General features: G+C 37.0%; 2 protein-coding genes across 3 annotated transcripts in view; one reads left to right on the forward strand and one right to left on the reverse strand.

The window, feature by feature from the left end:
* Window positions 1-24,333, reverse strand: part of ZNF518B (zinc finger protein 518B) — a 307,008-nt gene that overhangs the window by 276,073 nt on the left and 6,602 nt on the right. The window lies entirely within an intron of this gene.
* Window positions 1,402-23,505, forward strand: CLNK (cytokine dependent hematopoietic cell linker). The gene is made up of 14 exons (XM_069854949.1): window positions 1,402-1,518; window positions 3,703-3,844; window positions 5,563-5,642; window positions 5,940-5,985; window positions 7,494-7,522; window positions 7,870-7,889; window positions 9,340-9,468; window positions 12,028-12,059; window positions 16,712-16,802; window positions 17,556-17,596; window positions 18,536-18,669; window positions 19,024-19,101; window positions 19,239-19,388; window positions 23,265-23,505. The coding sequence occupies exons 1-14, from the start codon at window positions 1,444-1,446 to the stop codon at window positions 23,409-23,411; spliced, it is 1,194 nt and encodes a 397-aa protein (XP_069711050.1). The 5' UTR covers window positions 1,402-1,443; the 3' UTR covers window positions 23,412-23,505.

Raw genomic sequence — 24,333 nt, forward strand, 5'->3', positions numbered from 1 at the left:
ATTTATTTGACTTATTTATTTCTTACTGTTGAGGATGGAATTAACATTTTTTTATTAACATAAGTAAAAAGGCTACAACTTAAGACACCGACTGCCTTTTTTCATTATTATATTGGTATCACCTAATGTCATTGATTTAACTGGGCTTACTTCTGATTTGCACCAGCACAAAAGAAAACCAAACAATGAATTTGCATGAATAACTCTCCTTCCCAACCCCACCCCTGCCCCCATCAATGACCCTCTGAGCAGAGACAGAAGTACTATGTACATTGAATAAATGAACGTTCAACGCCATCTGCTGGGGTATACAAAACTCTGCAATACCAGGCTCATGCAGTATTCAGGCTTTGAAAGAAAAATAGGCACAAATGTAAACAGGCTGTTTAGGTATTGACTGGTTTCTTTCAACATAAAGCTACAAGGGAAGGTTGTGGAATGCTGCCCATCCTTCACACACTTCCACAGGGCACAACGCCTGGGCAAGAAGTCAGTCTGGTTTTAACTTTCTCCTTGGCTTAAAAGGATATCAGTCCACAATTCTCTCTTCTCCCTAAGCAGTAGAGCATTCTGCAATTATATGTTATAGATTAGGATTAATAGAAGGACTTTCATTCTCTGCTTTTGAAGTCAGGCTATTATGTAGCCATAGATATAACTTTTGTGAGGCTAAGGGCAGCCTAACCAAGAATAGTTTCAACAGTCCAGAACAAGAGCATATACTGGACAAGGGCATACCATGGCTGTTTTGAATTAAATGGTCACTGAATTAAACATATAAGTCAAGTTAACAGAGAACTTGGCAGTCTCTTCTCAAGTAAGCAGCTCTTTGACCCTGTAATTCACGCTGTCCAGGCTATAACATGAGACAACTTCCACTGGCAGACACTCACTACCCAGAATACTTTTTAGCCTGATAGCTGGAGTGTTCTTTGTCTTAGGAAAAATGAATGTGGAACTCCTCAAGCTGGAAACAGGACTCCAGTTCTCTGGGCAAGTGCAGTGCTACTACAGAAAACAGAACAACTGTTTTTTCCAGAACAACTATCTTTTCCAGTTAAGCCTTGAAAGCAGGAGGTCAGATCAGATTTTCTTCTGGTTTTATTCAGAAGAGAGATTTCCAGGCCAGGATGCCCAAGCTCACCAGGGTGAATCCTTGCAGTTCTTCACCAAACAGCAAAACTCAGAGAGAAAGAGATGAGACAGAGAGAGAGGAGTTCAAGCACATCCTCCTCTGAGTATTTTCTGTGGGCAGGCTTAGACATGCTAGTGGTTGTGAATCCTATTCCAACACAGCTAACTTCCTCATGCATTGCGTAGGTCAACAAACTCATGGATGGATTTGCTTCACCTCCTTTGTTTTAGTGTCTGTAAAATAGTGTGCAGTTGACAGGCTTTTATTCCTTTATATAAGTTATTAGTTACTGTATAATTTTCTACAGAATGACACCTGCTGACATCTTTTCTCCATTTCATACAGAAAATAGAAGGACTGTTCCTGCTCATACCTATCATTTTGTAAGTACCACGACATTCTTTCTAAAATTTTACTTTTCTTTTGCTCCTTGATGTCTCTCAGTATCATCTTGGCTATAATGCTGGTAGCAGAAAATGTAATCCTCAGTCTTTGTTAATGCAAAAGAAAGTATGAGAATTCTGAAGTATATAGAAGAACTTTTACTTTGTTTTAGTGGGAGCTAAATTAGAGAAGTGACTCACTTGCTAGTCAATCTTCCTTTTATGATCTGAATCTAAAAATATACCTTTATCATAAGATCACATGAAAAGAACTGGAGTCAAATTGAACAAGTATATATTTCATAAACCTCAAGGTTTAGTAACCAATACAAATGAAAGCTAAAAAGCTAACAGCACACATATCAATGTCTTCCCATTTATATCTGAAAACTGGTTTTAAGTTTCAGCTCGGGCATATAAGACTGCAAATATCTTACAAGTCAGAGAAAGATGAAAAGAAGGCACAGGTCTACTGCTTAATAAGTTGAACAGCTAAAGCAAAACTAAAGAAGGTTGGTGCAATCAATACTCTAGCTGTTTCAAGTTTCACAGAAATGTCAATTACAATCAGACACTACATGGGATTAATAACAATCAGAAGGCAGTAATAGCTCAGAGCAGAACAGGGAAAGAACAGACAGCAGAATATTTACTTATGCTAAGGAACTTAAGGAATTATTTTAAGCAATTTCTAAGACACTAACTGATTACCTTTGGGAACTCTCCAAGGAGTCCCGAGTTCCTAAAACAGTAGAAAAGAACAGTGCTAACCTCAATTCCTTACCAAAAAAGTGCAAAACCCAAGGGTTGACTGGATACCTGGAGAAACTCTTCAACAAAGTCAGTCTGAAAGTATCCTTGGGAAATAATAAGTCTGATTATGTAAAAAATTGCTAATATGAACATGGAGAACATCTCATCAACTCCTTAAATTGAAGTTATTTCCTTCGTGGCAGAAATATGACCAAAAGAAGGAGAAAGAAAACAGTAAATGTGATATATCTTGATTTGTTAGGTCTTTGACATTTCCCAGCAGATAGTCGCACAAGCAAAAACCTGGAAACCTGGTCTATATGAAAATGTGTAAAGAGTTTGCAGAACTGATTGAAAAACTATCCTCCCTCAGTCTAACAGTAATTTACTACTGACCTGGGAAGAGTTACGGAGCAGAAGAGTCTGCTAACAAAGGTATCTGCAGGGGTCTGTCTAGGGCATGGGGGTTTCTTTTTAAAGGCAAACCTCACTCTGAATTGTGCTGTCAAGAACACTTCTTGGAGGTCTGCTTGATGTTGTAATAAGGTTGTATGCAAGCTGGAGACAGTTCATAGGAAATTAACACTGGGCATAAGAGGTTCAAAAATCTTTCCAGTTTCTAGACAATTAGGCAAAACTTTAAAGAATTGTACTTGATTCATGAGAAGACAAAAAGGAAATACAATTGTAGGCATTAAGCATAATAAAGATTGAAATAAAGTGAATAGCAACCACTTTTTTAGTCCTTGGCAGGTAAAACAAATTTGTTTAATTTGTATCACACAAGAGAAAAAGTTTGAACTAAGAGGACAGTTAACTACTAATAGAAGACACCTCAGGAAGCTATTGATTCCCCATTACCAATGAGTTCATGAAAAGATTAAAATAGACATCAGGGAAGATCTGAGTGTGTGGATGCACCTATGCTGTCCTTGGTAGCAATATATGACTTACAAAACACTGTCTGCCCTCAGTTGAGTTCCCTTGGCAGTAATCTCAGTTCTGCCCTTTGTGTGCATGCCTCCTCCTGATGGAAGCCAGCAGTTACATTTCAGCATGTAAACAGTGACTGTGAAGCGTGGAGCGGGACTCTAGAAAAGGGTCTTGAACAAACCTAGTGCAAGTGTATAGACAGATCCAGAGACATCTTGAGTCACTCTGAATATTTCTGTTGACTCCACTGTTCAATAAATACTTGCTATTGTGTTCACTTGGACTGCAGATCTCAGAGAGAGCCCTAAACTGTCTCCCCAATGGCTATTTTATTAATGTGAATCAAAAATTAAGATCCTCAAAACCCTTGTTCAACTACTTTCCAGCTCTTGAATTTCCATCAGAAAATTTCCTGCACACCAAAATGTCTGGTTCTGGTAATCAAATATTTCCAAATGTGAAATTAAACTTGAACCTAACTGTTCTTCTTCTGTCCAGGATAAGAATGATTTACAATCTTCCTCCATGGTGTCTGAGGAGGAAGAAGGTCATTATGAGACTGTAAGTTCTTCCACTCTGGAGACTCTCCAAGCTTTGAGAATTCTGCCTGCCAAACCTCTACAAGAATCTGAATATGCAGGTAAATTTTGCTGTGCGGAAACTGAGCCAAATCTAGTGTTTTCAGTCCAGATATTTTTTAAATGAAATGGTTCAACTGAAAAATAAAACACTGGTGGGCAAAAACAAGAGAAAAGCTTTGCCTGCATCTTCACTTTCAATAGTTACCCTCATTTCCATTAGATTATGTTAAATTAATAACTGCACACTGCTTTTGCAATTTTAATATTATCGTTATGAGAGAAATTCTGTGATCCCTCTCCACATGGAACATGAAAAAAACTGACTGGCTAAACCCACAACCATTTCCAAAAAGTCCACTGCTTTTTAAGCCTAGAAACCTGTAAGATGGAAAATATATTAATGAACACAAGAAACTTTCCTCCAGACAACAATTCACAGATGAAGAAAGGTGGTCTTTTTCTTAAAGATGGTCTCTGATGCTTTCAGTAGTACTAACAAGCAATTACTTTGAATGCATTTCTCAGATAACCTTGCAAGATAGTTGCATTAATCAAGTTGTGTTTTACCAAAGCCATTTTAAGTCATATTTAATGCCCAAACATACATAGCTAATTAATATCCTATTTATGGTGGTGAAATATAGATATCCATTGCTTTAAGCCATTATAAACACTCTGTGGAGGTTTTAGATCACTAAAAAACAGGGCAGAAATCCTAGACAAGTAATAATGGAAACCATAAACCAAAAATACCTGAAAATACAGGATCAATATATGACAGCTTGTTCCAGTTCACACCAAAGTCATCAAAGATTTGTCTACTATTTTTTGTGGGAGTTAGATTGATGTCTAAACAAATAGATGACTTTTAATATCAGTAAATTTATCAGTGTGTGAGCAGATCACAACTAATTTGAACATCCAGATATTCTATGTTACGTCACAAAGACTCATTTCTGCATTTTGTTTGGGTAAGTTCCAAATACGTTTTTTATCTTGGTTAGTAACAGACTTTCAGTCAGCAGTCAATAACTTTGTTATTTATGTAAGGCTGTCCTGAAATTCAAAAAATACACCATTTTTGTTTTGTGATTTCAGAGAAAACATATTAAACAAAATAGCTGCTTTTTGCCTGTGTTTTATGCCCGGTAACTATAATGTAGCAGGATACAAGAGTGAGAAAAGGTCTGAAATTGTATTTCAGAAAGGAAAAACTCAATGCTAACAACCCATTTTGCCGTCTTTCCTAGACAAATGACATGCCCTTGAGTTATAAAATGCCCTTGAGTTATAAAATTAATGACTCAAAATCACATGCTAGTGTACAACCTGTACATTTCTTTTAGACAGCCATGGGTGTAGTAGTTATTAAAAGCTAAAGTAAAAACTAAAAATCTGTGTAGAGAGAAAACCCACACACAGCCCTCACAACCAGGACAACACAATGGCATTGCCAGGAGCAAAGGTTCAAATGAAAACGAATTCACTGATATATTACAGTTTAAATCCAATGTCTGACTTTCTATCAGCCTGTGAAGGCTTTTTTTTTTTTGTTTAACCGTAGTGAGGAGGTTAACCATACAGCTATTACCAGTATCATGCTTATGTCCTCAATACAGCTACTAAGCAAACAGTTAAGTTCTGAAAAGGAAAAAAATAAAATACTATAAAAATAGCAAGATCTGACCCCAAAAATATATTTTTAATATTAAAAGCTCTTCTTCTTAAAATATTGTATTACTGAATTGCTCAGTCGTACTTTTTCTTCCTCTTTTAGATAAACGTTGTTTAAGGCCTTCAGGTACCACTTCCCCAGTGCACAACCAACAAACATCTCAGCCTCCTCAAAACTCAGCTGTAAGTAAAGATCTTAAACCCTAACCACAACCAGATTTCCTCTTTCCTGTAATAGCATTTCAAGTGCAGTCTATTTAAAGTTTCAGCCACATAGGATTCAATTGTACAAGGTCACACAAGTTCCTGTGAGCCATTCCTGTTTCACTTTGTATCAATGTCCTCAATACTTGCTTTCACTTCTTGACTGCTGGGGATCTACCAAGTATTAAAGGCACCCCAGTCAGGAGCAGTGCCTTTTCTACTAGCCATAGTTTCAAGGACGATGACTAACACGTCTTTATTTTGTTTTATTAACAGAAACACACATTTTTTCTGGAGGGGAGGAGTGTGCCTAGTGTTACAGGTATAACAAAAATCTGCAATCAAAAGCAGAAATTGTTACTTCTATATTTAGCTTTTGTATATAAGCAGGGATGACAGATGAAAGAAATGACAGTTTTCAAAACACTAGCCACTTATACTACTTGGAATAAATTTTGCTTCATGCTCTCCTAGTCCTTCACCTTTGGAAGGAAGCCATTTAAAAATCAGTTAAAAATGGCTCTTATTATTTTTTATATAATAACTACAACAATATTAAACATATTTTAATATGTATTCTCATGCTCAGTGCTATTAAGTGGCTTTGCCACAAGATGGCATGAACAGCACAGAAGAATTTTAATCAACAGTTATTTTCTAGAATTGTTAAACATTTAAGACCATTATTTTATTCAAAGCAATTTGTTATGGTGTACTTGCAGGAAAACTTAAGATATATCACATGTCTTTTTTTGCATTAGTTTGGATTTGAGTATGTAGAACTTACAAAAATATTTTCAAAATCAAAATCCAACGCAAATAGAGTAAAATAGGGATTTTTATTAGTAGCATGACCTATGTTAATTTAAATAATCAGTCATATTTTAGTAAATTCGGAAAAAAATATTTACTTTCATTGCTTTTCAAGTTTTTTTTAAATTTCTGCACAAAAAAATCAAAGCTGACAAAAAAAATCATCCCAAAAAATTTAATAAGCTTAAATATAAGGTCTCTGAACAATATTTAAATTTACAATACCTGAATAAATATCACCCTCAGATATTTCATTCTGAAAGTCAGAGGTAAAACCAAAGTTTTTTTATCAAGTATCATGACCATTCCTTTATTTTACATTTTAAGCTAAAAAAAAAAAAAATCCTGGGTTTTTTCCTGCTTTAACTAATTCCTTGTTATATCTCTTAAGAAAAGAATGTTTGTGAGTGATATTAAAACACTCTACTTAATTACAGCACAAGAAGATTCTCAACACTTGTATGATCACCATAACTATCTAAGCACCCTGTTTTGTGTTTCATATGGAGAGATGCAGAAATGGTTGAGAATCAGTTAGAGACTACAACGGAATCCAACCTTATAAGGCTAAATAAATTACATATCAAACAAAATCTACACCATGTGAAATAAACCTCATTCAGAAACCACTGGGCTCACGTGCTGAACAGATAACAGAGAAAAAATGCAGTCACTCCCAGCTTCTGTGACTTCAGGTCTAGGCTGGGACTTGCCTTCATTCCCACACACAACTGCCTCCTACTGAACCTCTAAAACTTCCAGCCATAGCTTCACAGAAATTAATGCTTCCCATTTGATAGCAGGAAAAGTTATGCGGATACAGATGAGATAGGTAGGATGAATGCCAAGGGGACAGCAACATGATCTCAGAGCAAAGAGTTCTGGAGGTAGAGCCCAGGACGGGGAAGGATGGGGCTGGACTGCCAATAATAATAACAATACCAGAATGAAGCTATACCTTTATTTGTGAATTATATGGACAGCATTCCATTAACAATTACTAATCATTGTCTTTAGGAGAAGGAGTCAAAATACATGGATCCCAGGTAAGATGAATCTTTCATCAATTAAAATGTTTACAGCTCATTTTGCCATTGAATATGTTTTTTAAAGCTTGCTGCAGTTTTGCTAGCACTAAGTAAAGGATAAGCGAACTCATATCAGAAGTTCTACACTATTTCACTTATTTGCATTCATGGTTTATGTAGACATCTTTTACTCCTCAGTTATTTTAAAACAACATATTAAAGTACAATGTTATGTGTTGTAGAGTACATAAACATCTTAACTGTTGACACAGGCATGTCTGCTTTATCTAAATTTTCCACATTTCTCTTAGTAAAACAAGGGAAAAAAGCTTATTTGGATTTTTTTTGGTTTTTTTCTTTCCCAGAACCCTGTGCCACCCCCACGGTAAGATCACTTAAGACGTCATTTGCCTGCAGTCCTTGGGGGACTCAATGCCAATAAATGCTCATATCTATCTGAACCACTCATGGTAACAGATGACTGGGATGAGCTGGCATCCTTATTCTACCTGGCTCTGTTTGACCCTTTTTTAGCTTCTGAAATGAAATTAAGGAAAACAAAACATGAGCTGGAAGTGTTAATAGCTGGAAATCAGGCCTGCATCTTTAAAATCAACTTGGCTGAGCCTCAACCAATTCAAAAGCCTAGAAATCTTGAATCTTGTTCAACCCAGGTATAAATTGTTGGGGGAAAATCTTCCATTGATTTGATTGGTGCCTCAGACTCTGTTCACCACCATAATATTGACTTCATTGCTTTTTAAATCTTAACACAATTTTTCTGCTACAAGTCCAAATTGTGTCCACAGTAATCAGCTGGAATATTGCCACTTGTTCCCATAGAAGATGGAACAAGCTCTATTCCATGAATTTATTTTTTGTGAACATATTATAGAAAAATATTCACTTCTTGATGTTTTCAGCCCCAAACAATAATAACTGCTGCAATTAAGACTTCCTTTCAAAAGGTCATTCATGACTGACAAGCTTATTCCTCAGTGCCTATACTGACTGCTGTAAAAGCTGTAAACAAGTTTAAAATATGACATATTCAGATTATTCCTCACTAAAATATGACATAAAAACATAAAAAAAAAGCGTAGCTTCACAAATTTAAAACTGTAAAACTGCAGAAATAAGAACATTCTCACTTCATTATTCTACAAAACTTCATTACTTGTTTCTGTTTGTATTATGGTGACTAGAACAGACCTTAACGCTCTGACCTGGTTTGATTTTGCTCTGTAATATGCAAATGCACAAGACTCCCTCCCCAGGAGCCCAGTGCTGAAGAGCAGATGTGCAGTGCAGCATAGATGCATTTCCAGTTTTACTCATCCAAGCTCACCATGCTACAGCTTTGAGTTGGAGATGGGCAGTGACTGGCCACTCTCAGAGCACAGGCAGAGCATGCCCACATCTGCCAGAAAATGCCAGGCGTGTGTTAGCTGTGAGTTTTCTGCGGCAAAAAGCATTTTTTCCTGTGTGTCTGAGCTGCAGTGTGTTCCCTGGATGGGCCTTATACAGAGCTATATCCATCCAGAAATACCAACACTACAGAGTCGTGTACTCGGCACGTATTGAAGCCCACAATAACCTTGTTAAGTGGCATGTAACACAGTACAGTAATATCTTGAAAATGCAGATTATCCAAAATCACTGTTGCTACTGAGGGGCCCAAAGAAGCCCCTGGACCTCAGCTAAGCTCAGCACAAATACATTTAAGTGCACTGGAAAATTCTAGTGTTTTATTTCTTGAGCTTGCACTTGCAACACAGTACATCTACCTCCTTTATTACCTAATAGATCTCCAAACTCTCCTTTGACTTCTCTAGGCCTCTGAAGACACTGCCAAAGCAGTATCAGCCGCTTCCCCCAGAGCCAAAGACAAGCAGCCAGTTCTTTCACACAAGGAAAACACTGAGCCAAGCTCACACTTTTCCAGTATCAGCAAAAGTCACAAGGTAAGGATTCATTCTTCATTCTCATTTCCTGAGAACCAATATTCTCCCTGATCAAACCACAAGAATTTAACTCCATTACATCTCTGCTGTTACTTAGAATAACTTTTATTTCCTTAGACAGCTGTGAATAATTGAGAGAAGTGGTATTTACCATAACGTGACACTAGCATTTTTTAAAGAAAACACTTCCAACAAAATGGTAAAGGAGTAAAGCAGTAGAAAAGTAGACAGAACTTCCTTGAATATTTTAAAGGTTTGTCCTACTTTGTGGACAAAACCTTTGTGGACAAACCTTTAGTGGTTTTGCAGCCACTTCTAAGAAGAAACATTTGTACTTGCTTAGCACAGCTGGTGAATCAAGTGATGGGGAAATGCATTGACAGCACTGGAGACACAGAAATACACTCCACATCTCAAGGATGTTACATTCAGCAGAAGAAATTACTAATCTGTAGCCAGAAGTCTTGCTCTAGCACATGAGACCGATGAATATAGATTACAAGTCATTTCTTGACCTATCCCTCTTACCCTCATCAATCCTATGACACCCATATTCATTCAGCATCCTGGCACGACAGTATGGATGAGTGCTGAGTCCTGAAGAACAAATTGCTTGTGTTCAGCCGCCCGAGCACGCCTGTGCACATGTCAGGTGATAAGCCTGGTCACTTTCTTCACACAACATACATTTCTAGTCAGATAAGCATGTATGTATGCAGCTCACTGCCAGGTAACCAGAAGCATTGTGCTATTGCTGTGTATCAAATGCACATTCATAAATGGGGACTGTGGTGGACACATGCAGGGAAGGGGAATGACACACATCCAATGTCCCAAACACCTCTTGACAAAGGTGATTAATCTGCAGCCAGAAGTTTGGGCACAACTGAGTTCTGTCAATCCCATCCATCCTTCCTTAAGTGGTTTCAGTTTCATTTCACCAGGGTGGAATTGTGTTTCATTTTACAAAGATCACTACAAATCCCATGGTAGGATGCAGGGGGGAGCTTACAAATCAATAAATCATCTTCTGCTTAAAGATAAGTATATAATTAGGGAGCAAACTCTAAGTATGCATTGTTGGGGATTTTTTCCTAAATGGCGCTCTAACTCTTCCATAGATTAGGTTCCAAAATCTGTTGATTGTTGAGACATCTCATTCCATGACTGATCCCTCCCTAGGTATAGCAGCACATATGTTGAAAGCTCTGTGAGCATTGTTATAAGGCATGTTTGCCAACAGACTTCAGTATGCAGACTGCTTGGATTTGTAAGGTTCTACTATAAAGCCAAATTTTGTAATATAAATACATGTCATTTGTTATTCTAGAAGCAAAGGGCAGCAAATATAATAACAAACTCTATTTCTCGTTGCAATTGTAGATACTAAAATATTTCTAATAGTTTCTTGAGGGTTTTCTGTTGCACTGTTTTTTTTTAATCACACGAGTAAAAGAGGAGTGGCACAGACTAAGACCACACGTGATCTGGGGAAGACAGCACAAATTTCCCACACAAGCACTTCACTCAAAATATTTCTCACTCATCTTCAGTCCAGTCACAGCTTTGTAAAAGGAAAACATATGCATGAGCTGCAGTGTGGAGGAGTACAGCATTACAGCCACTATCTGCTAGACTATAAGCAAAGCTGTCAAACTACAGATGTCATGTAGGACTTCCAAGTCCTGTTTTCCAACAAGATTTGGAAGAGTTATGAAATTAAACACATTATTATTTATATACTCTACAATAAGCTTCATTAAAATAAATAATTTTTTTTTAAAAAAAAAAAAAGCATGTGCAGGACCCTGGAATGTATCTTGGAAGCTTTGGTGTGATTTAAACTTTTACATGCCTGTGATAAGCAGCCATGCGAGTGGCATGCTGCCATATGGTGGAGGCCAGCCCCACAAGCAAACCCTTTATCACTTCTTAACTTTACCATGCACCCGATGTCCTGAATATAGGTTTCCATATGTCAAATAATGACCTTGGAGACCAAGCAAACAAATTGCAGAAGCTAACACAAAAGCAGCTAGAAAAATAGCTTAACACCTACTTGAATCAGGACCATGAGGAGCATTTCTCCATTCCCCTTTTCCTGGTTTGCATCTCCTTCCCTCTACACTATCCATTCTGCCTTTGTGGATGTTTCATATCTGAAACTCTTCAGTTTTAAAGGAACTTACCTTTATGTACAGCTGACTTTAAAGTCTACAATAAGACTTTTTGGCATGAGATGAAAAGTGTTGAGAAAGCTGATAATTTATATCTCTTCTCCCTTGTTCCCAGAAAAACAAAGTTCTTAACAAAGACTTTTCTCATTTACCATAATCAATTCAGTGGATGCTATTCTTTTTTATGGTAGTCCATAACCTTCTCCTGCAAATAATTTATGTAAAAAATAACCAGCCTCTCAAATTCTAAGGCAGTAATAAAATCCTTCCCTTGCCAAGGGCTGTTAATTTTCAGTGATGATGTAATCAAAGCATTTAATTGCTTAAAGTGATTATTATTTTATGATAATTAAAGTTTTGCATATAATTCTTTCTTTTCCAGACATCTATCTTTTAAGGAACTAAATGAAGTAAGTAATCATCTTTGTATATAATTAGGACCATAAAACCCATATATATTCCCTGGTTGCACAGCCTCTCTTGTATCAGCATTTTAACCTGTTAGGTAGAAATACTATAAGACTTATACTAGCTTTGGGTCATAAATGTATCTATCATTAATGTGCATAGCATCCGAAATACCGCTACCTTCCGAATGGCAGCTGAGTTCCTGAAGTTGCTCGCAGTAATAAAAACATACATACAGTGCAAAGCTATCTCTTCAAGTATCCACATAAAAGCATATCTCATAACTGCCAGATGACGGAGATGCCTAAGAACAGTGAGCAGCAGGAGAGACAGTCTCTTTCAGAGAATTATATTCCACATAGATTTTTAAAAGCAGAAAGCTGAAATTACAAGGTCAATAGAGAAATGTAATAGTATTACTGTGATGTAAATATAAGGCTACCTCAAAAATGGCTACCTCTTTTCAATAAAAGAAATAAAAAATTGACAAATTTTAAATCCGGAATGAAACTCAACTGTTATGACCCAGTTCCCTTCTCCCTCTCCTCCCCCTACTATTGAGAAAGGAATCTTGATGCTAGTTAAACCCAGCCATTTCTTACCATAGCGGCTGTTCCACAATCTATAGACTGATGTCAAATCCTTTGAGTTCTAATTCTCTGCAGCTCTGACTGAGAGGTTGTCGCAAATCGTGCTCCTCCTATGGTTTTAAACTTCTTTAGTTGGACAGATCATTACAAAACATGGTTTGATCACAATACTGTAACTAACATTTAATACTAAAAAAAAAAAATCTATCTATTGACAAGAAAGATAATACTTTAACATTAAAAGCTGTCTTCTCCTAGATACTGACTCATTACAAACCAAATATGAAAGCATCCCCAAGAACAATAAACATCTTGGATCCGAAATAAATATTTCTGGTTAGGCACTGCACAGCTGCACAAATACTGCAGCTCCTAACAGACTCTTAGTTTGGCTACATCTGAAGGAGAAATATTGTATATCTCATAGCATGGAAAATATAAAATTTAAATTGGATCACTTCCCATTCACATAGATACGAAGACATAAATAGTTTGTGTGACCTGGAGGAAGAGACAGAGTGCCCTTGTCAGGCTTTTGGGCACCAAATGTCAGGTCAATAGGTTTGAGAGCAAGACTGCCCTTCACCGGGACCCAGACAGGCTGTAGGAAAGGGTCACAATGAACTTCCTGAAGCTGGAAAAGACAAATGCAGCAGCTCTGCTCAAGAAGACCCAGGGACCATAGGCTGAACATGAGCCACCGGTGTGCCCGTGGTGGCCATGAAGGATAACAGCATATTGAGTTATATCAAGAGAAGCATAGCCAAGAAATCAAGGGCAGGGACTATTCCCTTTTACCCAACACTGATTAGACAACACCTGAGGTAACGTGCAAGGCTCTAGTTGACAGAGAGGAGAGGGTCAACAGAGGGTCAGCAGTACAGTCAGGGTGTGCAGCACCTGCTGTGTGAAATGAAGCTGATGTGGTTGGGCTCCCGTAACCTGGAATGGAGTTGGCTCTGAGAGAACCCAATAGCAGCCTGCCAGTCCCTAAGAGATGATTATAAAAAGCACAGAGCACAGCACATCCCAGAATGCACAGCGGAATTACAAAAGGAAACAACCTTGAAATGAGAGAGGTTTCAACCAGAAACAAAGAAAAAAATAATTAGGGTATTTATGAGGATGTTGGAACAGGTTGCCCAGAAAGGTTGTGAAATATATGTTCTGAAAGGTTTGCAAGACTCAACTGGTCAAAGCTCCAAGTCCAAGTCTCATCTTGCAGTTTACCATGTTTTAAGCAGGAGCTTGCACTCAGAACCTGCCAAGGTCTCTTCTGACCTGAATGAAACTATGGATTTCTAAGTAATGGGTAAACATTATAGACTATGTAAATTCTAAGGAAGACTGAAAGTGCAATATCTACAAAGAGTAAAACATTCTTCTTTTTTAATATTTATGTATTATATTCTTGTGTGTATCAAATTAACAAACAAAATAATTACTATTCCCATATGAACTAAAATAACACAAAAATAGTGAAATTTTGTGAGTCAAACTCTGCTTTTTAGACACCTGTCAATCATTCATTTCTTTATAACATAATATACTGAATTAAGACTCTCCACGCAGTGATTTTGAATGAACTATCTGCCATGATAGCAAAAAATAATCATACTGTCAGTTGAAGAGCTTGAAAAGAAATGACTGATTTTAATCTCTAGATCAATCAAAATCAACCCTTTGATTTAAGACAAGATCAATGAAATAAAATTATATTATAAATTACACTGAAGCACAACAGTCATGATGAAATGGTGATCAGTGCAGTAAACCAATGTTTGCTTATGCCTCTAAAAATCCAATTCTCATGGTTTCCAGTGAACTGAAATCAGCATTCAGCCTGAGTTTTTGACAGTTATCAGGCATTAATGATTGAATGTCTTTAAATTGTTTTAAATTTAAAGATTGTCGGGTTTGCTGGGGTAAGCCTGAGTTGATAATCAAAAGAAAAATATTTATTGTCTATGTTATCATTTTATATAGGCGCCTGGAAGAGAAAAAGGTTAGTATTTAATAATATATTAATTTGTTGTCTTTCCTTCATATTCCAAAAACAAAACAAAATAGCTTATCATTCAGCCAAAGTAATCAGTATGGGAATCTGACATCAATCCTGCTATGTAGCATCAGGCCATCTGGCTCTATATTCAAATGAATAAGAGACAACCCCCCCAAGTGTTTAATTTCTTCATCAATGATATAGACAGCGAGACTGAGTGCACCCTCAGCAAGTTTGCAGATAACACCAAGCTGAGTGGTGCAGTTGCATCACCACAGGGACAGGATGTCATCCAGAGGGACCTGGACAAGCTGGAGAAGTGGGCCCATGCAAACCTCATGAGTTTCAACAAGGCTTAGTGCAAGGTCCTACACCTGGATTGGCACAATCCCCGATTTCAATACAGGATCGGGGATGATGTGTTTGAGAGCTACCCTGCAGAGAAAGACTTGGGGTGCTGATTGATGAGAAGCTCAACATGGGCCAGCAATGTGCACTCACAGCCCAGAAGACCAACCCTATCCTGGGCTGCATCAAAAGAAACGTGGCCAGCAGGTCGAGGGAGGTGATTCTGCCCCTCTATTCCTCTCTTGTGAGACCTCATCTGGAGTATTGTGTCCAGTTCTGGAATCCTCAGCATATGAAGGATATCAAACTGTTGGAACAGATTCAGTGGAGGGCTACAAAGTTGATCTGAGGGCTGGAGCACCTCCCATATGAGGACAGGCTGAGAGAGTTGGGGTTGTTCAGCCTGGAGAAGAGAAGGCTTCAAGGAGACCTTATAGCGGCTTTCCAGTACCTGAAGGGGGCACACAAGAAAGCTGGGGAGAGACTGTTCACAAAGTGATAGGACTAGGGGGAATGGGTATAAACTGGAAAGGGGCAATTTTAGACTAGACATAAGGAAGAATTTCTTCACCATGAGAGCAGTGAGGCATCAGAACAGGTTGCCCAGGGAAGTTGTGGCTGCCCCATCCCTGGAGGTCTTCATGGTCAGGTTGAATGGGACCTTGGGCAGCCTAATCTGGTGGGAGGCGTCCCTGCCCATGGCAGGGGGGTTGGAACTGGATGATCTTTAAGGTTCCTTCCAAAACAAACTGTTCTATAATTCTACGACTCTAAGTATACATCTGCTGAGAACAGAGGGATAACAAGTGACGTCAACAGTTGTGGAAGATGTAGTGGAAAACAGGAATTTAATTTGTCATTAACTATAGCTATTTGGGGAACCTAGGTATCACATTTGTTCTAAGCAAATCAAAGTCTTATTGTTCTGGAGAAAATAAGAGTGCTGGATCCTAAAAACCTGAGGGAAGGATATCGCAAAGTGAAAAGACTGGAGTAATGTGATCTGTACAGAGAACACCAACACCAGCCTTCTCTCCATCTTTCTCCTCCCCCATAATCTGAGGACGAGAATTTTAAAATAAAGGTTTTTAAAAGTTTTAGGGTTTGAAAGCTACAAAACCCAGACTTGCTAAATAAAAAAAAAAAAAAGTTTCAAAAACATGTCCATTCCTTGGATGTACAAACAGCTTTGAAAAAACAGCTTAACCTACTCGCTGTGTATGTCTGCATGAAGGTCCATCAACAAAAACATTACTCTGAAATACCCTGAAGTCAGATAAAGGCTACCTGATTTTTATGTGGTTTACAACTTTGTATTCATGAGTATTAATTTCCTCTGGCATTTCCTTTTGCAGATTAAGGCACAGTTTCCTGATTTTCAGCTAGAAACAGTATTGACTGCATTAATACATTCAATGACTATCCATCCTATATATTTATGAACCTTTCATATACTTCTAGTACAGCACTCTACACTATTTACCATTATATTAAGCCATATTTGGCATCAAAGCCTGTAACATTCACCATATAACTTTCACTACTAGTATAAATGTTTCCCACTGAAATCATTAGTTGACTCATTTAAGCCAGACTGACTGCAGCCTATTACCTTTTTCTATTGAACTGCCTCTCCCTCATATATGAATTTAGTTAATTTAATTTATTTCATGATAGTTGCTAGATAGTGTCAGTTATACATCAAAGGAAATAGTAAGTTCTTATCCTATTAGTTTCAGATTTGGGGAAAAAACCTGAAATATCTTCTCAAGCACAACGGTACAAACCAAAGGATCATCTTGAAGCTAGGTAAGAATATAAGCACTTCATGAGTTTCTACTGGACACCTCAAGGACTAGACATTCTACCCCAGCAATTCACACTTCACTATGCAATAAAAGCAAGACGGTATCACTTTCTTATGCCATGTAGCGTAACATTATGCTTTGCTCTGATACACGACAAGATTCATCTTTGGCAATTGCTTTCAAGCCATTCTAATTGCATTCAATTTTTATCTTTAATACCATACTGCCGTACTACATTTTTGCATCACTTTCCATGATACGGTGTTAAATACATTACATAAAGAAGCTCTGCCAACTCAAACCTCAGCATTGTCTGTCCCCCTTATTTTCTAGTTTTATATAAAAAGAATACAATACTTGGCCTTTCAAAGGCCAAGTATTCTTCCATAGAAATCTTTCACAATAGTTCCCGCTTTTCTTTTCTAACTTACACAGATCTTTCTTTTCTACACTTTTAAATCTATGTCCTCCTAAAGTTAGAATGTGAAACTCTTGCCAAATACTCTTGTGGAGAGTAAAAAAACTTACATAACTTCAAAAAGAGGCTGGTGAAATTAATGGAAATCTGTAAAAAGATGCTAAATAAAAAATAAACATCCAAAATGCAGAAAGGCCCAAAGCTGCAATCAGCAGAGGAAGGGGCATTCTAGGGAAGCCCAACTATGCATTGTTCTCCAATTTGACTCTTACTCAAATACTGTCACTAACAGAAATATTTTTCTGACGTTACTGTCATTCATTGCTTTTTTCCTAGCCTTGAACGTACACAGAGCTCCAAAAACATTTGCAGCTCAGGTAAGAGGCAAAGATTCCTTTGAAAACTAAACCAGGCAGGGATAAATAAAAATAAGAAACAGATCTGTGTTTCTATGTGTGTATGTCTGCACTGGGGATTTTGAGTACACAGTTAGTGCAAAGGGAGGGCTAAAGAAAGCAAGCAGAAAACAAGTAAAACAATGGCAAAGTCAATTGTCAGAAGAAATGAATTAGTTACTTGCTCAGCTATACCTCATGACTGGAAGGACTGTTTTCAGCTAGCTAAGCTGCCTCCATGAGCCACCTTCTCAGGAGTGCAGTATGGAGTTGGAACATGAAGCCAGGGACTGCCTTCATCTTTTTCTTAATTCAAGAGCAATCTCCCTGCGTGGTCCTAAATTTGTTAATTGAAACAAGTCACAGAGCAGACTGAAATATCAACATAGCAGAACCTCCAAATTCTTTAAGGTTTCGACAGTTTGGTGGAAACAATGCTAGATGGCAATGGGATAAGGGCATTTAGTATGCTCTAACTTAACAGCACCTCTGATCTGACACAAATACAAAGGGCTCAAGAGATGAGAATAGAACAGAATGAACCATTGCACTTGTGGAATGCAGTAGTCTCATACTATTTTATTATTTTATATAGCAATTGCTATTTCATTGATAGTTTATCTTTCATATTTGGCTATGTTTCTGTGCACAAGAACCTGGCAGAGTAGTGCTAATTAGTAAACATCAGGAAATTAAAGCATCATATCGCTTGGGGCACGTATCCAATTTCACTGGTTCTGCACTAGCATAAGACCAGTCATAACTGACAGCTCAACATTTTAAAGGTTCATATCACAATACTGCATTTCCAAACTGTAAATGGTATTCTCAGACCTACTAAGTAAAACTGACTGGATAAAACACAACTATAACTTAAGCTTAAAAGATACAACTTTTTTCTATCTGAATTTACTTTTACAGAACCCACATTAAATGTAGAGAATTTGTCAGTGAAGAAGTCACCACCCAACGCACCGTACCCACCATGCAAAAATAAATCAAAACAATCAATTGTAAAACAGGAAATGCAATCTCTTACACAACCCACTGAAAAGGTAAAGAACACTTCGTAAAGAGACAGGTATTATGAAAAAAATATTATCACTATAGGGCACACAAACCATAAGAGCTGATGTTTACTGAGAACATTTCCCCAGGAAGTTAAATGGTCTGAAAGCTGTGGGTCTAACTTAACAGTCCAATAAGAGTCCTGAAATCACAGATAAGCATTTACTGTCTAATTTGATTCCAGTTTCCTAGCAGAAAATATAGATACATTGCAATTACTTCTATGAATTGTGCTAAACTTGCTTTAAATGCAGATTATATCTAATCTGTTTTCACTGGCTTCTGCTCCTGCCAAGCTGTGGTTAATTTCTATATGCTGATTATACTATCTTAAAATTAAGGATTTAAACAAATACGAATGGTACATTGGAAAATGCGATCGCCATGAAGCAGAGAAGGCACTCTTACAGGATAACATTGTAAGTACAGTTTATCTTCAAAATGGGGGTGTAATCTCTTGGCGAAAATGTCTGAAAACTGAAAACTGTCCACAATGGCTTACAAGGTTTTTTGTGAACTAACCTTACAAACTGTAACTTAAATCTGTGTCATACAGGATGGGACATTCTTGGTTAGAGATTGTTCAAAGAAATCAAATGCTGAACCATACGTTTTGGTTGTCTATTATGGAAGAAGAGTATACAACATTAAAGTACGTTTTCTGGAAGAAAGCCAAGAATACACACTGGGAACAGGGCTCAATGACGTAAGTGAAATCCCACAATGTTACAGGCTACTGCTTTTATGCTGCACTTCACAAGTTCTTAATATTAAAGATTAGTTATCATCTCTTTCACATAAACTCTGTTTCATTAGTGCCTTTTATAATACTCTCATTTCAGCCATGTCCAAAAGTTTCAGGCAACTTCAAGAGAATAATTTAAAAACTAATTTCACATACCACGCTCAAATTCAAGTTTAAATCAATGTGAAAATTGCCTAAGTACTTAGAATCCTTCTACCTACTCTAAGTAACACCTGCAAAGTAAAGGGGAAAGAAAAGTCTTACCCTTCCAGATATTCCAGATATACATATTATTTTAGCATATTTTTTAACTTGTTAAAATATAAGTAGCTATTTTAAAATATATACAACCCCGCAATATCTGACAGCACGGCCTGTTGCAATTATTGCTGCATCATGTCTCCTATTGTCTGACTCCTATAGCAAAAGCAGAATTAGTATCTTTAAAAAGAATGAGGAAATATGACTAAAATTGCCATGGATATTCAGAAGCAATTAAATCATATGTATCCCCATCAATCAGTCTTTCAGATATGGTAAATTTCAATTAGAAAATCCCTTTAGATTAGCAAAGCTTTTTTACATAATTTAATTAAATTATAATCATAAGAGTCTAATTCTTACTGTACATGGTTAAATAACAGATACTATATCTGCACGTCTTTCACACAAGAAAACACAAAGTTAAAACTGCAACAGTCACCTCTATAAAGATAGGATACAAAAAAAAGAAACTTAAAGAATGCTCAGCTGAGCATGAAATTCAGCACAAGGGAGAACCAGCTGCACAGCAGAAAAAGCAACCAACAACCTACTATGAGGGTTATTAGCTATGTAAATGACAGACAGAAATCCAAATAAAGTGAAGAGCAAAGGCTTTGTAGCTCAATACCTTTAAAACTTACCCTTTCTATAGACAGACTTAAAAAAAAATGAAATCAAACCTGACCCTAATCTGGTAAATTTGGCAGGTCCAAGATTTATATTTCAACTCTTTTTAGAAAAAAATGGGATAGGATTCATGAGCTTTCAGAGATGAAGCGGAATGCTAGCAAATTGTTCAAGAATACTGGTTTAATAATGAGGGGAAAATGTCCCTCCTTGTTCAAAAACACTGAAAACATTTGGGAAGCAGAAGGGTAGAACTAATCAAGAACTACTGCAAGTAACGAGTTGAAATGCTGTAATAAGCCATCAGTCTCTTGGAAAAAAAAGCAGTGTTCTGAACTGAACCTCCCAGATAATTTCCTAGAGTTTTAGGATGATTTAGGAGAAAGCAAATTTAGTTTTCTGTGGTTCTTACATTGTTTAGTCTTCCTGTAACGGGCCTGATTAAAAAAAAAAAAAAAAAAAGATTAGAAACAATAACTGACTAAAAAGAACAAATGGAACTGAAATACAGTGCATTACAGGATAATGTAGCATGTGTATGGTACACTTCAGAATGAAGACAAAGTAATTTTTCATTATTTTATGAGACTTAACAATTGAGGAAATGAGAAACTTACCTGAACAATACACTTAATTTGAACAATTTTTAGTGAACTAAAAGGAAGACCAACACAACCCCTCCCATCTCAGGAAATACCAAAATACATTACTTACTTGTTTGTTCCAAGTTGCACACACAAAGTACATACCCTAAAGAGTGGGTCTGAACAGACAACAGTCAAATTGCAAAGTTACCATTCCAGAAGTAAGAATTTCAAGCATCTAGTTAATATCTTAGATTTTGCTCTACCAGGCCAAATCTGTAATCATTGCTTGTTACCTCATGCCCTCTTTTTCAATATTGTTTCTCTTGAATTCAGAAATCCTCGTGTAGATTAACTGCAACAGAAAAATTTCAGAATTGTTTTGCTAGTCAGCTATGTGCAGTACCGGGGGCCACAGAAATGACAGCCACCCACTTCTATGCATCATTCTCAGCAGCAGATGTGAAAATCAAAATTAGCACTGGACTGTGTATTAAACACGTGCAATAATGTACGATCAATGGCACAAACCTTGCTCAGAAGAGTTAGTTCCATCTCAGGCAGTCTGAAAAGATCCCCCAAAAATGCTTTCTTGAAAAATGTCTCAATTTCTGCACCTCACTTAAGGTTCTTATCCTAGGAGGGTGAAAGCAATTTGCAAGGGTGTGAATTACAGCAGAATTGCTGCCCTTAACTTTCCAATGTCAAAATGCTTTTCAGAATGTTCTCCATTGTCCCTCCCTTTGTTACACCACATTTCATACTATGCAATACAGAGCAGATGCTTCAACTAGATTAGCCAAATATTCCTTCTTTACCTGCTAAAATGAATGCAACCTCAACAACAAATAGGTGCAGACCTATGACATTTCTGACCAGTTGTTCGTTTTATTCAAAGGTTCAGTCTTGCTGCTATTCTGCAGCACATTTTGATTTTTGGATTAGTCCATTTCCATACATAAAAACTTGCTTTTTCTTACATATTATTTAAAGTTTTCCCTCTCCTGTTGCAACTCTTGATTTTTTTTATATACAGTTCAGCACTCGTAGTCCTCTAAGGCCATAACGTGGAGGAAAAAGCATTGATCATCACATTTTGATTTAAAAAAAAAAAAAATCATTACTTCTATTCCAAAGAAGATAAAATAACAGTACAACTCTTTAACATTCCAACAAAAAAAAAATAGAAAACAGGAAAAGAACTCGTGCTGATAGAGAGTAAATTTAGAATGAAAAAAATTAGGATTATTTTCTTATGGCATGAAATACAAACCATAGTTTTGTCCAGATTTCTAGTAGCATTAGTGATCTTGAACATAAGGCGAAGACAAAACAGCAAAGTGGAACAAATGTATACAAGTAAAAATTATAACTTAAAATCAGCATACTGGTTTTGAGATCAAATAATTTTCATCTTGAAACAATACAGGAACAGTAACATCAAATCACAGATCTAATCTCTTGTTATACACCAGGTGTCGACCAGGTGGAGATGACAGAAACTACCACTAGATACTACCGTGTATACAGTGAATGCCCGTGCTTATAGCAAATTTGATATAATAGAGATATAAGATAAGTATTAATGTCACAGTAAACTTGCAATACTGATACCTTAAGAATGTGGTGGTGATAGCTTACGAATTACTCACAGGGAAGAGAACTATTTAAAATGAATGACTACTAACGGCTGGAATAGTAGGATTATGAGACTCCTACCAGGCCAGATGAGGATAAATACCTTATATAGCTTTCCATGGCTGCTTGATCAGTTCAGGAATCTCGAACCACACCTTTATCATTTTAGAAATGGGATGGGAGGATGTCATTGTTTTGAACACCAGAGAACAAGACTAAAACCCTGCTGAGACCCTTCTTCTTCCATATTTTAAAGGGACTTCATAGCAACTTTCTCAGTAGACTGAATGGGAAAATAAAAGGTACATTTAAACTGGTACAAAGAAACTTGCAGTGTAAAGTATCATGTAATGCTATTTAAGTGTAACTTTTGACATGGGAAAGTTAGTAATGAATTATAGTTGAAACAATCTATCACAATCTATCATTACATATGGCATCACAAACTTTTACTGGATATTTCATTCTCAGGGCTTAAACATACTCCTCCTTTGCCCTAAACAGCAAGTTGCTTTCTCCTACACAGGACATGCACACATAGAAAAGAGGATTGAATTCTGGTGCTTTTCTTTTTATGATTGCTTCTATTTAATCTAATCTAAATTCTATGCAAAATATTGCCTATTTCTAATACGATCATTTGCAATTATTTGAATGTTATAGATAAAATCGTCTAGCAATTTCCTTTTCAGTCACTGATTACAAAATTCCTTTTTCCCCCCAGAAATTTAATTCTGTGAAAGAAATCATTGACTTCTACAGATGTGTTCCAATCACACTCATTGATGGAAAGGATAAATCAGGAATCCAGAGAGAACAATGCTACCTTACATATCCATTCAAGTTGTGCAAAAGATATTTTCTGCCTTAGTATCACCAATTTGTTTGTACAGATCTAAGTAGAAAAATTATTTAGGTCCGTCAAAAATCAGATTAGCCTTTGCATTAGGAGTTTCCTGTAATATAATGAAGCATTCTAAAGGCTCCACTAAAAAAATTCTCACCAATGACTATACAGATCTACTTCATTTTTTCATTCTTGGAACTTTTTTTTAACTTTGAGGATACAGGTAAAGTGTATGCCACTTTTTTAAGTCACAGAAAAGTGTTAAGAGAGACCAAATCCTAATATTTTGACAACCATTGAGCAATTTGTTTACCTTGCACTGTACCTTCTAATAAAACATGAACACCAAACTCAGTCTTGCGTACCTAAATGCCACTGAAGCTCAGTCAGTATCAAAACCTAATAAAACATACTACAGTCATATATAAAATACTCTTGCTTTTAAAAATATCCATTAAATGTTATTTATCTGAGTATTCAATGTTTAACAATTTCATTTAGTGTGCTTATGCGTTTGCCCAATTACAAGCTGTGCTCAGCAGCCACTGAAGTAATTGGGTGGTGTGAACTAGTGCTCGTAAGTCTCAGAGCAGATTATAAAGTCAGCTTTATTCTATTACTTAACTAACACTTATTCTTTAGCTTAATCATAGAATAGAATCATAGAATAGCCAGGTTGGAAGAGACCCACCGGACCCAACCATTCCTATCAAACACTAAACCAGGCCCCTTAGCACCTCCAGGGAAGGTGAATCAACCACCTCCCTGGGCAGCCTGTTCCAGTGCCCAATGACCCTTTGTGTCAAAAATTTTTTCCTAATGTCCAGCCTAAATCTACCCTGGCGGAGCTTCAGGCCATTCCCTCTTGTCCTGTCCCCTGACGCTTGGGAGAAGAGGCCAGCACCCTCCTCTCTACAAACTCCTTTCAGGTAGTTATAGAGAGCAA

Source organism: Phaenicophaeus curvirostris, chromosome 4 (assembly GCF_032191515.1).
Source record: "Phaenicophaeus curvirostris isolate KB17595 chromosome 4, BPBGC_Pcur_1.0, whole genome shotgun sequence".
NCBI classification, from domain to species: Eukaryota; Metazoa; Chordata; class Aves; order Cuculiformes; family Cuculidae; genus Phaenicophaeus; species Phaenicophaeus curvirostris.